Source organism: Lathyrus oleraceus, chromosome 6, assembly GCF_024323335.1.
Source record: "Lathyrus oleraceus cultivar Zhongwan6 chromosome 6, CAAS_Psat_ZW6_1.0, whole genome shotgun sequence".
Classification (NCBI taxonomy): domain Eukaryota; kingdom Viridiplantae; phylum Streptophyta; class Magnoliopsida; order Fabales; family Fabaceae; genus Lathyrus; species Lathyrus oleraceus.
Window position 1 is genome coordinate 194011759 of NC_066584.1, and position 15707 is coordinate 194027465.

Here is a 15707-nt window from a genome sequence, read left to right on the forward strand (position 1 = left end):
TAAACACCTCTAACAACATTTTGCGATCAATCCTTTACAAAGAAAAATTGTCTGGGACAAATTTTCTGGATTGGCATCAAAATCTGAGGATTGTCCTCAAACATGATAGAAAGTTGTATGTCTTGGAGAAACCTGTTCCTGAAGAGGAACCTCCTAGTTCTGCACCTAAGGCAGAAAGAGATGCTTATAAGAAGCATGTCGATGATGCCAAAGAAACTGCTAATCTCATGCTAGCTACCATGAACTCGGAGTTGCAAAAGCAACATGAGAACATGGCAGCGTTCGATGTGATCGAACACCTGAAGATGCTCTATCAAGAGCAAGCAAGGCATGAAAGGTTTGAAGTTGTCAAACCCAAACCCATTGTTGCTGCTTTGAAGCCTAGTTGAGGCATATCAAAGGAATGCACCTACTTCTATTGCGGTAAGACCGGACACTGGAAGAGAAACTGCCCAAAGTACCTGGAAGATAAGAAGAATGGAATAGAGACTTCAACTTCAGGTATTTTTCTTATTGAAATTAATTTATCTACTTCTGCATCATGGGTATTAGATACTGGATGCGGTTCTCACATTTGTACCAATGTGCAGGGGCTAAAAAGGAGTAGAGATTTGGCAAAAGGTGAAGTTGACGTACGAGTTGGCAATGGAGCAAAGGTTGTTGCTTTAGTCGTAGGAACTTATGTATTGACTTTACCTAGTGGTTTAATAATTCAGTTAGAGATTTATTATTATGTACCTGCAATTAGCAGGAATATTATTTCCGTTTCTTGTTTGGACAAGTTTGGTTTTTCATTTATAATAAAGAACAATTGTTGCTCAATTTATTTGAATGATATATTCTATGCTACTGCACAAATGAACAATGGACTATATGTCCTTGATCTTGAAATGCCTATTTATAACATTAATACTAAAATGATGAAACCTAATGAGTTAAATTCAACTTACCTTTGGCATTGTCGATTAGGCCACATAAATGAGAAACACATTTCCAAACTCCATAAAGATGGACTATTAGACTCTTTTGATTATGAATCATATGAGACATGCAGATCTTGTTTGATTGGAAAGATGACAAAGTCTTCATTCACAGGAAAAGGTGAAAGAGCTAAAGATCTTTTGGCCCTCATACATACTGATGTATGTGGACCACTGAACATACCAGTCAGAGGAGGTTTTCAGTACTTCATCAGATTTACTGATGATTTCAGTAGATATGGTTATGTGTATTTAATGAAACACAAATCAGAGTCCTTTGAAAAGTTCAAGGAATTCAAGAATGAAGTACAAAACCAACTAGGTAAGAATATTAAAACTCTTCGATCAGATCGAGGTGATGAGTATTTAAGCCTAGAGTTTGATGACCATCTAAAAGAGTGTGAGATCCTATCCCAACTTACACCTCCTGGAACACCCCAATGGAATGGTATATCTGAGAGAAGAAATCGAACCCTGTTAGACATGGTCTGATCCATGATGAGTCACGTCGATCTTTCAAACTCCTTTTGGGGACATGCACTATTGACAACATCTTACACACTTAACCGTGTTCCATCCAAAAAGGTTGAGAAGACACCATATGAGATATGGAGTGGTAAGAAACCACATATGTCTTACATGAAGATTTGGGGTTGCGAAGTTTATGTGAAACGACAAATTTCAACTAAGCTTGAGCCCAAATCTGACAAATGCTTATTTGTGGGGTATCCTAAAGAAACAAGAGGGTATTACTTCTACAATCCTTCTGAGGGCAAAGTGTTTGTCGCTCGAATTGGAGTTTTCCTAGAAAAGGATTTTATTTCTAAAGGAATCGGTGGGAGGAAAGTAAAGCTTGAAGAAATTCAAGAATCACAAAGCATTGATACACCTATGGAGGAATTAGAGCAGGAAACACAAGTAGTTGTGGAAGAGTAACCTGCTCAAGTAGAACAAGACTAGCGTAGGTCAAGCAGGATACGTCACCTACCTGAGAGATATGGATATCTCATAACTGATCAAGGTGATGTATTACTCACTGATCAAGATGAGCCTGTGATCTACCAAGAGGCCATAATTTGTCCTGAGTTTGAGAAGTGGCTAGAAGCCATGAAATCTGAAATGGATTCCATGTACACAAACCAAGTTTGGACCTTGGTAGAGCCTCCTGTAAGAGTTAACCCTATAGGATGCAAGTGAGTCTTCAAAAGAAGACTGACATGGATGGTAAGGTACATACCTATAAGGCAAGACTGGTTGCAAAAGGATATAAACAAATTCATGGGGTTGACTATGATGAAACCTTTTCACCAGTTGCAATGCTTAAATCTGTTCGGATTTTACTTGCTATCGCTGCATATCATGATTATGAAATATGGCAGATGGATGTCAAAAATACTTTCCTTAATGGGAATCTTCTTGAGGATGTGTACATGACAAGCCTGCAGGATTTGACATACCAGAAGAAGCCCAAAAGATATGTAAGTTACAAAGATCAATCTATGGATTGAAGCAAGCTTTCAGAAGCTGGAATCTTCGTTTTGATGAAACAGTAAAATAATATGGATTCATCAAGAACGAAGATGAGCCTTGTGTCTAGAAGAAGGTTAGTGGGAGCATGATCGTTTTCCTGGTATTATATGTAGATGATATATTACTCATTGGAAACGATGTCCCTACCCTACAACAAGTAAAGTCTTGGTTGGGGAAATGCTTTTCTATGAAGGACCTAGGTGAAACAGCCTATATATTAGGAATCGGAATCTATAGAGATAGATCACAAAAACTGTTTGGCCTAAGTCATAGTACATACATAGACAAAGTGCTGAGACACTTTAATATGCATGATTCCAGGAAAGGATTCATACCTATGAAACATGGCCTGTGTCTATCAAAAACAAAATCCCCTTCAACTAAGGAAGAAAGGGATCGCATGAATAAGATTCCATATGCATCTGCAATAGGATCTATCATGTATGCCATGTTATGTACTCGACCCGATGTCTCGTATGCTTTAAGTGCAATGAGTAGGTACCAATCTGATCCCGATGATGCTCATTGGGTAGCTGCCAAGAATATCCTTAAGTATTTGAGAAGGAATAAGGACTCATTCTTGATATATGGAGGTCAGGAAGAGCTTGTTGTAATTGGATACACCGATGCTAGCTTCCAGACAGATAAGGATGACTTTAGATCGCAATATGGTTGTGTTTTGCTTAAACGGTGGCGCTGTGAGCTGGAAAAGTTCAAAGCAAGATACAGTTGCTGATTCTAAAACCGAAGCCGAGTATATTGTTGTCTCATGTGTAACAAATGAAGCTGTTTGGATCAAAAAGTTCATTAGTGAACTTAGCATAGTTCCTAGCATTGTGGATCCCATTGGTCTCTATTGTGATAAGGATGGTGCTATCGCACAAGCTAAGGAGCCTAGATCTCACCAACGATTCAAACACATACTTAGGCGTTATCACCTCATTCGAGAGATAATAGATAAAGGAGATGTGAAAATATGCAGAGTACCTACACTTGACAATATTGTTGACCCACTGACAAAGCCTCTTGCGCAGCAGAAGCATGATGGCCATACTAGATCTATGGACATTAGGGGTATGCCTGATTGGCTCTAGTGCTAGTGGGAGATTGTTGGTGTAAGCCCTAGAGGCCAATACTTTTGGTACTTGTATTGAATTATTTATTAATAATAAAAGGATTTTTCTTTATTATGTTTGTTTAATAAAGTCCCTAGAATAGCTAGTCTGTTTAATGTATCAAGTGTGACTTAATCATGAGATCACATTAAACATAAGAACAATATTCTTAAAGTATCCATAGTCGAGCTTTATTGTGAAGTGGGATAACATTAAAGCATTAAGACTATTATGTACATAGATTGATGATCACATCTCATGGATCATGGATAAGGAGTTATCAAGTCTTAAACATAGGTATGAATACTTTAGAATTGTTAAATTCAAAAGTGACCATGATGGAGAAATTGAAAATAAAGATTTTAAAAAACTCTTTAATGAGAGTGACATTAACCATGATTTCTCCTACCCTATAACTCCACAACAAAATTGAGTTATAGAGAGGAATAATAGGACTTTGTAAGAGATAGTAAGAAACATGATCAATGAGAGTAATGTGGCCAAACACTTTTGGGAAGAGGCAGACAACATAGCGTATTACATTCAGAACAAGATCTCTATATGACTTTTTCTGGGTAAGACTCATTATGAATTGTGGAAGAAAGGAAAACCAACATATCATATTTTCATCCGTTTGGGTGTGGTTGTTTTATGTGGAACACTAAAGACAATCTGAATAAGTTTGATTCTACGACACAAAACTGTATTATGTTAGGATACTCTTAACTCTCTAAGGGATATAGAGTATACAACATAGAAACATGAATTGTTGAGGAATCAATTCATGTTAAATTTGATGATAAGTCTGAACCTGAAAAGTCAAAGCTAGTTAAGAAGTTTGCAGATCTAAAAATCACTTATTAGGGCTCATAAGGTAAAGCTTCAGAGGCAAACTTTGTTGAGGCAAAAGACTCTGAAACTATTCAACCAGAAGTTGTTGAAGTTTAAACTCCTACGAGGAAGCACAAACAAAGATCCTCACACTTAAGAATTGTTCTAGAAGATAAAATTGAACCAGTTTCTAGGTTAGAGCCTATTTGTCTCTTAATTTCCTTTGTTGTTAATCATAACATCATCTTGTACCAGATGGATGTTAAGAGTGCATTTTTGAATGGTTACATAACTGAAAAAGTGTATGTACACCAACCTCTTGGTTTTGAAAATCATAAAAACTCATATTTCATTTTCAAACTTAAGAAATCCTTGTATGGTCTGAAACAAGCTCCTATAGCATGGTATGAAAGACTAAGCAATTTTCTTTTAGAAAATTATTTTACCATAGGAAAGGTTGATACAAATTTGTTATATAAAACATTAAAAAAATGATATTCTTGTTGTTCAAATTTATGTGGATGATATCGTATTTGGTTATGCTAATGCTGCTTTGTGCAAGAAATTTGCTATGTCTATGGAGACAGAGTTTGAGATGAGTTTAATGGGAGAACTCAAGTTCTTTATGGGAATCCAGATTAATAAAAGTCCAAAAGGAACATATATTCATCAGAGTAAATATACAAAAGAACTTCTGAAGAAGTTTGACATGTCAGAATGTAAGATAGCAACAACACATATGCATCCTACATGTATTCTTGAGAAGGATGAGGTAAGCACTAAGGTAGATAAAAAGGTATACAGAGGTATGATGGGTTATCTCTTATACTTAACTGCTTCTAAACCTGACATTTCATTTAACTGCTTATGTGCTCGTCTCCAATCAAATCTTAGAGAATCCCACTTAGCAGTTGTTAAGAGGATCTTCATGCATCTGAAAGGTACTATTAACCTTGGCTTGTGTTATAGAAAATCAAAAGAGTACAAGCTAGTAGGTTATTGTATGCTAATTCTCGAGATAGACTTGAAAGAAAAAAGCACATTTGGAAGCTATCAGTTTTTGGGAGACAACTTGATCTCATATTCCAGCAAGAGATAATCAACCATAGCACTATCAACTGCAGAAGTTGAATACATTACACCTTTTGGATACAGCACTCAGATGCTCTAGATAAAAAGCCAGTTAGAAGATTTGCAGATATATGAGAGTAACATTCCTATTCTTTGTAATAATACTTATGTTATTTGTTTATCTAAGAATCCCATTTTACATTCTAGAGCTAAACATATTGAGATTAAACATCACTTTATATGTGACTATGATCAGAAGTGAATTTAAAATTTAAAATTTATTGATACAGGCCATCAATCGGCTGATATCTTTACAAAACCCCTTATTGAAGATATATTTGTTTCCATTATAAATAATTTAAAAATGGATTTATGTCCAGAATAAAAAATATGATTATCTTAGAATTTTTAATTTCTCATAATGGTTTAATAAGAATTTGAGATTTATTGACTCTAAACAATTGACTCTTCTGAAGTGAGAAGGTTTCATGAGTTCAGAAGTATCTAGTCAGGACCTCTTTGTTGAACATTCTATTTTTCTGGATATTGAACAATTGCTTCATTAATTAGCTGTCAATCAGTCTTGGTTAGTGGATCAGTTTTACAGACAGCTGTCTCAAAAGCTTAAACACTTCTAAACGACTGATTAAAGCATTGGGTGAAGAGATTTCTTGGGAATAAGTAGAATCTTTTTATGCATTTCCCCTTGTCAGATTTATTTCACTATTCAAGATCTTGTCATGATTGCAAAATCTTTATAAAACCCACTTCACTTACATTTCACACATGTACGATACTTTTCTCTTACACTTTCTCTCTTTCAAACCAAACATTTATATGCAACCCTGAACCTTGTTCATCATCATCATCATCATCATCATGACTCAATCTCAACAACAAGCTCAACAACAACAACAACAACAACAACAACAACAAGCTACTCAAGAACAACAATGAAACCAACAACAAGAACAGGTGAAAGAGGGAATTCAAGAACTTACTCTTTCTACTCCAGTCATGCAATTAGAAGTTCTTTATGGTATGCTTGTGGATTTTGATAATCTCAAAGCAAATGGGTTTGATCTCATAGAAGGAGTTAAATCTCAAAACTGGGAAGGGTTCTTTGATCGTCTAAAAGGACATGTTTATCCTGAGCTAGTGAAGTAATTCTAGATTTTTGCTACAACTGCAAATTTTCAAATTACTTCGTTTGTGTTAGGGCATGAGATTACCATCTATGAGAAATCTATATCAAAGCTTATTAACCATGATGGTTCTAGGAAGAGATGCTTTGATATGCATGCTAATAAGGCAATATTAGATACTATTTATGAAGTTACTTTCTAGGATGGAAATAACTCCTCCAATGCCAAGAATCTACACAATCATCTTCGAGTTTGGTTAAAGATTCTTCTAGGCTGCATTCATCATAAGCTTTCAACAAACTATTTTGATTACATCACCACTAACCAGAAGCACATGTTGTATTATATTTCATCTGGAGTTAAGATGAACTTACCTTCTATACTTTTCAAGTATTTGAGGGAGCTGGTTAGAGAAACAAAAGATGGTTCTCCAAAGTCCAAAAAGTGGATACCTTTGGGAAGATTGATTTATGATATTCTTTTTTAGAGCAAGTTAGTTCAAACACCGATGGAAGTAGGCTTAACAAAGGAAGTGGAATTTAATGTTGGAAATACCTTCAATGGAATGAATCTGAAGAATATGTCATTGATCATTGTTTTCACTGACCCTTCAGAAACTATGGACAGGAATACGGTTGCTTCCAGAATAATTTAAATTACTGAGTATCTTATCTTCACTGAGGAAGATCCTCCAGAAATTTTTAATCTTACATTGTTGACTATCTGGCAACATGTTTAATTGCACTTGCTTATTCATTTGATGAATTTCCCGATCATGCTCCTGATGTTTACTCACTCAAGAGAAAGAGGAAGTCAAAAGAAACTGGTGATGGACCTTCTGGATCAGTGAGTCCCCCATCCAAGATTACCATAACTTATGACATCTTGATAAATACAATGGGACCAAAAGTAGAAGTTGTTATTTCTGAGAATGTTATGCCTGATGAAGTAACTACTCCTCATACCAGACCTCATGGTAATTCTCCTATGATTGATACTTCTTTCAATTCTGCTCAATTTGATTTTACTATTTCATTTACTCCTCTTCAACCAATTCCACCAACATCACTCTCCATCCCTTTTGGAACCATATCAACTCCCATTTCAAAACAACTAAGTATATCTGTTACAATTACCACCCCTACACCAACTATTTCTGTAACAATTCCAATACTAATTCCAACTATATCTGAATCAACCATCACTACTACTGTTCCAATTATTTATGAAACAACTACAACTACTACCCCGATAACCACTGTAACCAATCTACCACAAATACCTCAAATTCTTCTCTCCCAAATCTTGAATCCAAATGAAAGCATCAGACCTGAACAAACCCCCACTATAAAAACTGAACAACCATTTGAACCAACACCACCACCAATTATTGAACCAAACCCACTGACCCTAAACCAAATCAACCAGAAGACTTCTCTTCTGATTCAATCTTTTCCACACCCTCTTCATTCATACTCACTATCCCTAAAATGTGTGCTTTTCTAGAAGAAACACCAACACCACCATCTCTACCCTCTCAACCTAACAAAATAGATGAACCCGACATTGATACTTTCATAGAAAGTATCATAAACAATGAACCCTTAACCCCTGATTCTTCTAACCAACCCATAAACATCTCATCTGATACTAAGATAAAGTCTGAACCTGGAACTCAACCCATCACTAACACTAAGGAGATTGATGATTTAGTTCAGTAGTTTGAATCATAAGCAAATGAGAGTTTACACTTTGTGGTACAAGATTACACAGATTATGTCAATTTTGCTCAAAGTGATGCTGTTTGGGCTGATTTCAGAAGATGGATGAACTCACGCTCTTGTGAGCTGAAGGAACTATATTATACAATTACTCATAGAAGATTTCGTGATAAGCTTTATAAGGTTATATAGCCTCTTTTGGAAATATTTTATCCAAGATCCCCTCAAATAGCTCTTCCTCCTTCAGAAACTGATGTCCCATAATTTCTCACTTCTGAAGTAGAAGTTGATGTTGTGGTCACTCTTCCTCCTGTATCTGAAATAGAAACTATATCTAGAACGAAACCAATTATGGATGCTGAAGACTCTAGTTCTGAACCCACTCCCTTGTGCTAAAGACTCTGCAAGAGCTTAAGAATGAGAATCAAGTTGTTAGATCTCGCCTGGACAAGCAGGATGAAATGTTCAAGGAACAAGATGAAACTAACACCAAGATTGAAGGGACACTTGAAAGCATTGTCCAGATTGCGACCCTCATTTTAGAAACCTTTTTTTAACTTGTTGGGTTATTGTTTTTCTTTTATCTTTCTTGCTTTCATTTATGTATTTTTTTTGCATTCTGAAGAATGTGAGGTTTCTATTGTGTCTTTACTTTGTATTTATCTTTATGTTTTTTTATTGATGACAAAAGGGAGAAGAGTGGACATGATTTTGATATACTTATTTCCTTTCTGAATCCCAAACATTTGATTATAAGACTTCTATTTTTTTGACTATGATCACTAATCTAGGAACTTTGAATAAGTTCACCATTATTGTTAACTTTTTCAATCAAGCTAACCAGGTTGTTAAGAAATTCCAGAACTCTATAGTCAGAAAAACGTTAACTAAGCATATATGGTCTTTAAACTAATTTTTGAGTAAAGCAAGTTTCCAACTAGACTTTGATACAAGAAATTGAGAATTTCTAATCAAGTTCTTATACAAGTTCAATCAAGACCTTGACAAGATAGTTTTCTTATAACCAGACTTTCTGATACTTGAAATCAAGAAAGATTATAAGATATTTTAACCAGTCTCCCTCGTTTAGAGAATTTATCTCTTTCATGTTGATTGAAATATTTTGTGTTAACATAATTCTAAATATTAAACTCAGGGGGAACTTGCAAACCTAACTCCGAAGTTTTGAGTTGAGAAATAATTTTAATAACATAAGATTTAGGGGGGGCTTACAAACCTCTATCTAATGTTTTTATGTGATTAAACCAAGTAAAAATTGTTCATCAAAATGTATGGTTTTATCATCATAAAAAAGGGGGAAGATTTTAAGAATAAGATTTAGTTCTGGATCTAGCCATATGTTTTGATGATAACAATACATAGACTTTTAGAGAATATTTTTGTACCCTAATAATTTTAGTTAGTGTGCATATTTCTTATACAAGTTCTGACTCTGATTAAGTGACGTGTGACGTCATTAGATTTTGAATCTAATGCAGTTTGACTCTAAGACATTTGTTTACAAGAGGATCAAGCTATGGATTATGTACTCAATGTGTATGACATCTACTTATCCAATACTTTATTACTTTGAAGCTTCTAAATCTGATTTGCTCTGAAGCCATGCGCTTAAAACAACTCTGATATGTGTCACTAGACTCTGAAAACCAAGTTCTGAGGAACTGGATCAAGACTATGAAGACCTAATTTCTAAAGATTCTCTCAACCAGATTCTTACTCTTCTCTTATGCATGCTTCATCACCTATCTATAAGAAGCCTCTGAGTATTAAATATAAGATAAAAAGGTTTTATGTAAGAAAAATAGTATACAGTACAAGATCAAATATTATTTCCACTACACTGATTTTGTGGGCTAAGGATTGTACTATTGTACCATTTTGACTCTCATTTTTACAAGCCGTTATGCAAGGATACAATTGCATTTTGTTATTCCAATTCTACCCTCAAACTGATCTCTTTATTGCCTATATAAAGAAGACTTGTAAGAATTGAAAAGTGTTATACATTCTAAGAGATTATCATATACATGAATAATGTACTTTGTGAAATATTTTCGTAGAAAAGAAACACACATAATGAACTTTTGTTCATACTTTTCATTGAATATATTTTATGTGAAATACTTGTTATTCATTTGTGTATTATACTTTCTTAGAATCATTTTGTAAACACACTTTGTATCTCAATCTGTTTGATTGTATTTTCCTTAAGTGACTAGGGTATAGTCAGTATACTCAAGAAGACATTGACATTGGTATTTATATTGTAATCAAGTTTGATTATAGTGTATTAAGTCCTTATTGAAAAGGCGAAATCACCTTGTCAGGTGGACCATAGGTAACTTTGTTAATAGTGAACCAGGATAAAAATAATTGTTTCATTATTTTTGTTCTCTGTTTTATGTTTTTTTATGTTGGGTAGAAAAATATTTTGTTTTTAGAAACCGAATTCAAACCCCCATTTCTTGTGTTTCTCGTCACCTTCATTTTTGAATGCTTTTATATACTTAAACCCATATGAAAACTCTTTTTATGCTTAAATTTGAACATTATTATCTTATGCTATCAAGAAGTTTAAAATAACTTGGATAAGACTTAGGGGGAGCTTACAAAACTCAACCTTTTAACTATTAGGCTCAGAGGGAGCTTACAAACCCCAGACTCTAATGTTGTCAAGTTAGTTAAACTGACCAACCATTATTCTTAAATACATTTATTTGACATCATCAAAAAGGGAGAGATTGTTGGAACAAACGTGTTATATCTCTTAGGTTTTGATTATAATAAAGTATTTAAAGAACAATTGGATATACTAACATATGTTCATGTGTGCAGGATCATAAGCTTAAAATTCAACTCAAAATTGACCCTGATGAAAGCATATGTAGAGAATCTAAAAGCCTCATATTCTGAAGGATCAGAATCTGATGACTATGAATATGGTGTTTCAGCTTTTAAAGGATCACAACTCTGTCTCTATAACAGGTGACAACTCAGACTCTGAAGACCTCAACCTATGATCCATACTCTGTCTCTGTAACAAACCTATCTTATCAACGTCAAACTTATGGAAATATTCAACTAAAGTCTGTTAGTGCAAGGCTCAAGGAAAGTTGATGGGACCTCTTAAGTCTGCCCCAACATCTGGTATATACCTAGTATGAAAAAGAATAAGTGCATAATGTTATTACACAATGGTTGAATATCTTAACAGGATTCCCCTTCCAACATCTCTCTCTTTGAGCTGTTACTTTTCGAAGATCACTTGTGCAAGCTACTTTCCAACGACTATTTTTCTGCCTCTATAAAAGGGAGCTAAAGATTTTAAGGAAGGTTAACCAAACTTTCAAACAATCTAACATAACACATTGAGTACAAGTTTTAAGCTAAAGTTTTATCTGTTAACTGCATAAGCTCTTAAGATTTCTTATCTTTGTATATCTTATAAATCTTAAGTGTTTATGTATCTTTGTGATTGTTATATTACTTATATACTTCTAAGTATAATTGTTATTTATTCTACTAAACTATTTTTTAAAGTAGAGGAAGTCTCTTGCTAGTTTGCTTGAGCAATGGAAGTCTCTTGGTACTTTGCTTGAGCAGTGGAAGCCTCTTACCTGTGAGCTTTAGCAGAAGTATCTTGCTGGATTGCTTAATCAAAAGTCTCTTTTTATTGTGATTGAGCAGTTGAAGTCCCTTGCTAGTTTGCTTGAGCAAAGTGTAATTAGTTTGATTATAGTGAAAATCTCTTGTTGGACAATGGGACTGGACAACTCCCAGTTTAGGAGAGGAACCATGATAACTCTATGTGTTGCTTTACTACTTGTTCAAATTCAGAAGTTATGTTTTTTAGAAGTGAAAAAGAATTAACATACACAATTTAACCCCACTTCTTGTGTATTTTTCTCACCTTCAAGTTATTGACAACATTTGTTCAGTGATGGCACAAGGAGAAATATTCCCTCCATCTTTCATTTGGTGAGATGACAATTACATTGGATGATGTCTCCTTGCTTTTCCATATTCCGCTGGTAGGTAGTTTCTTCACCGCTCATATCATTAGTCAGGAGACCATACATATGACAGTTGTATAGTACTTGGGGGTTACCGAGCATCATGTGATATATGTGTTTAGGTTTATGAGGGGTGCTCACTTTCTCCTATCTTAGCTCCAAGAAAGGTATAGAGAGCTTGTGAGTTAGGGTATTATGAGGAAACCACTAAGGTATACATGCTAGACCTTGTAGGATGTTGATGCGGTGTTTCGCAAGTATACGAACGCGTTAGAGTAATATAAAAGATTGTCGAATCCACAGAGACCAAGTGTCAATCTATCGTTATCTATTGTTATGGTGTTTATCAAAGGCAATCAAAATAGGTGTTTTTGGAGTGTGCAATGAAAAGTAAAGTGTTGAATAAAGATTAATTAATAAAGACAGGGTCGAATGTAATTCACGTAATCAATTAATAATCCAAGTACTTGCTCATAGAATTACTTATGGGCAATGTTTCCTACTTTGAAAAGAACTAATTTAACAGGAATTGTCGCTTTCGCGTATTCAGAACCGAGTTGTACTCCCTAATCAAACCCTCTTATTGTCACTTATAAAAAGGCGCCCATTGCGTTAGAGTAGTAAACCTATTTTTAAGAAATATAGTATCTTGACTAAGTTGAAAAGTATTATAACCTGGATTTCTTAACCAAAAGAGGTTCTTACGAACCAGACTCTAAACTTATAAACGCGTCCGAAAATAGTTTTAAAATCTCTTTTCTTCTTAATGTTAAAATCTCCTAATGAACTAAACAAAGCGCTTTCGCTGTTTTTGAAATAGTTAAAAACAATTAAGTTTAAAAAGACGTTGGACGGCTTTCGATCTTACCCAACGGAATTGAAGTGCGGGAAAACTTAAGTTGAAAGTTAAAATAGCCCTTAAGTGCTTCTACGAACAATTGTACGGATTATCAGTTCAATTACGATTCTTACATTCTAACCTTATAGATTTAGTTAGACATGGTAAAGTAAAAGTGCATTAATTTAAATAAAAGTAGTGCGAGTGCGGAAAGTAAATAAAAGTAGTGCGAGTGCGAGGAAATAAATAATTTAAAGCGAGTGCGAGGAAAATAAATAAAGTAAAGCGAGTGCGGGAAAATAAATAAGATAAAGGCAAGTAATAAAAAATTGCTCTAATCGGAGGGTTGAATAAATTGCAAAGCGAAAATGAAAATGGCGGCAGGATTAACTTCCTTCCAAAGTGCTCCAAACTCGATTACAGACTCTATCACAGACTCGATTACACAATTGTGGTAACACTCCAATGCGAAGCGATTACCACTTTATAATACTGAATATATGCCTAAGTGAAACAAAGTTGCTCTGAGTTTGCCTCTGCTCTAAGTTTGGATGCCTGTAAAAGTGATTTCGAGTTTCTATTTATAAGCAAGTAAAAAGATGGAAATGACAAGGATGCCCTTCAACTTGAAAATGGGAGGGAAAAACTTTCCTCTTGTGGCACCCGCCACAAGGCCATGGCGCCCGCCACAAGCACAAAATGAGGCGCCTTAGTGGAAGTAGTGGGGAACGTGGAAGTTGAGGGAAGTTGAGCTTGGACATGTCATGGCAGGGTCTATGGCGCCAGCCATGGGGTAGGCCACAAGTACAAAATGCTGAATATTAGGGTTTTTAGCTCTTTTTCACTCCTTTTCTCGATCGGGGCTCCGATTAAAGTGAAAACCTGAAAACAAAGGAAAACATAGCAATAACACAACAAAATGATAATAAAACAACTAGAATGCATGTGAAATCGGAGTCGAAAATACGGTAAATTTCAATTTTATCAAACTCTCCCACACTTAAACCTTTGCTTGTCCTCAAGCAAAGCATTGAAAAGCTCATAAAAGAAAATTCGTGTAAACGAGTGCTTCAGGTAAAAATTCTAAGTTCAAGTCGGGATGCAGTGATAGGTACTAACTGAGTGAACTAAGGGTATCATGATGACACTAATCTGCAAATATGGACATAAACTTCATTCATATATTAACCAACCCATATTATCCCACAATACCTAGGCATGTCTCTTCATCTCTTTTTGTGTCCTTTTCATTCAGGCGCAATCACATTAAGCCCGTTATCCGTACATGCTTCATAGTAGAGTGGCATGTTAGTGATTATGATCTGAGCATGGGGTTTCTGGCACATAAATATGTGTAAACCCTTTTATTGGACCCAACTGTAGTCGTGGGGGATCGGATCGTAATCCGCCCTACCGAGTTCAGTGCCAGATACCTCTGAACCAACTAGCAGTGGGTAAGTTTTTCTTTTTCTTTTTCTTTTTCTTTTTCTTTTTGTAACAATTTTTTACAATTCTTTGGTTTAAATGACTTTGTGAGGGTCACCTATACCGGAGTTGCCTTTTTGCTTTCTTTTATTTTTTTGTTTTTCTGGATCATTCACTTATTTGCATCGGTCCCCTACGTAGAGGATGCGTAGGCCGGAGCTGACTGCTGAGATAAACTACTAAGGACTTATACAGAAATGATGATTAAGGCCATGGTATATGGGGTTTCGGGAATGATTCCTATATTTATGAAGCTTATGGTGCTAAAACAGATACTGATGTTTCGCAAAGTTCTCCCAAGTCACTGCATCCTTACTCAAAACATGTCTTTAAAACCTGAAAACTTTCGGAATAACACTATTTTCTTTTGCAATAAAAAGATTCGGTGGGGCTAAAGGTATGGGGAGGTAGGATTGTACTAAAGATCTACTATATTTGGTGACTCGTCAAACTCATGCATTATACTAAAAAGCAAAATAAACAACTAAAAGGAAATAACAATAAATAAACTATCTAAAAACAGCAAAGAAAAAGCGATAAAGGAAAAACGAGAAAAGCAATAAAGAAAAGACGATAGAGTCTCCTCCCACACTTAAATCGAACATTGTCCCCAATGTTTCGAAATAAGATAATGGAAGAGTTACCTGACAACCTATTGCTGACCACTAATGCCCTCGCCATCCTGAGGTGGACGACGGGATCGGGTACGACGACGGTCTCTCTGATCCATCCTCGCCTGCAGGGCATCTTGAGCGGTCCTCACCTCTCGAAGGTTACCTAAAATGGTACCCTGAGTGTTTTCTATGAGAGCCATGTGTTGCTGGTGGTAGTGTTGCTGACGGGCTTGTGTATCTATGATCGTTTGCAGGGATTGTAGAACAGTGTCATAGGACCTGTCTGTCCTCCGCTGCGACTCTTGCATGAAGCTCATGTTATTTGCCAGCTGTTGTTGGATGG

The 15707-nt window shown here is 35.4% G+C and overlaps 1 protein-coding gene across 1 annotated transcript; it reads left to right on the forward strand.

Moving 5' to 3' along the window:
• The first annotated feature begins 7569 nt into the window (after positions 1–7569).
• Positions 7570–8178, forward strand: LOC127094724 (uncharacterized). The gene has a single exon (XM_051033517.1). The coding sequence runs from the start codon at positions 7570–7572 to the stop codon at positions 8176–8178; it is 609 nt and encodes a 202-aa protein (XP_050889474.1).
• The last annotated feature ends 7529 nt before the right edge of the window (positions 8179–15707 follow it).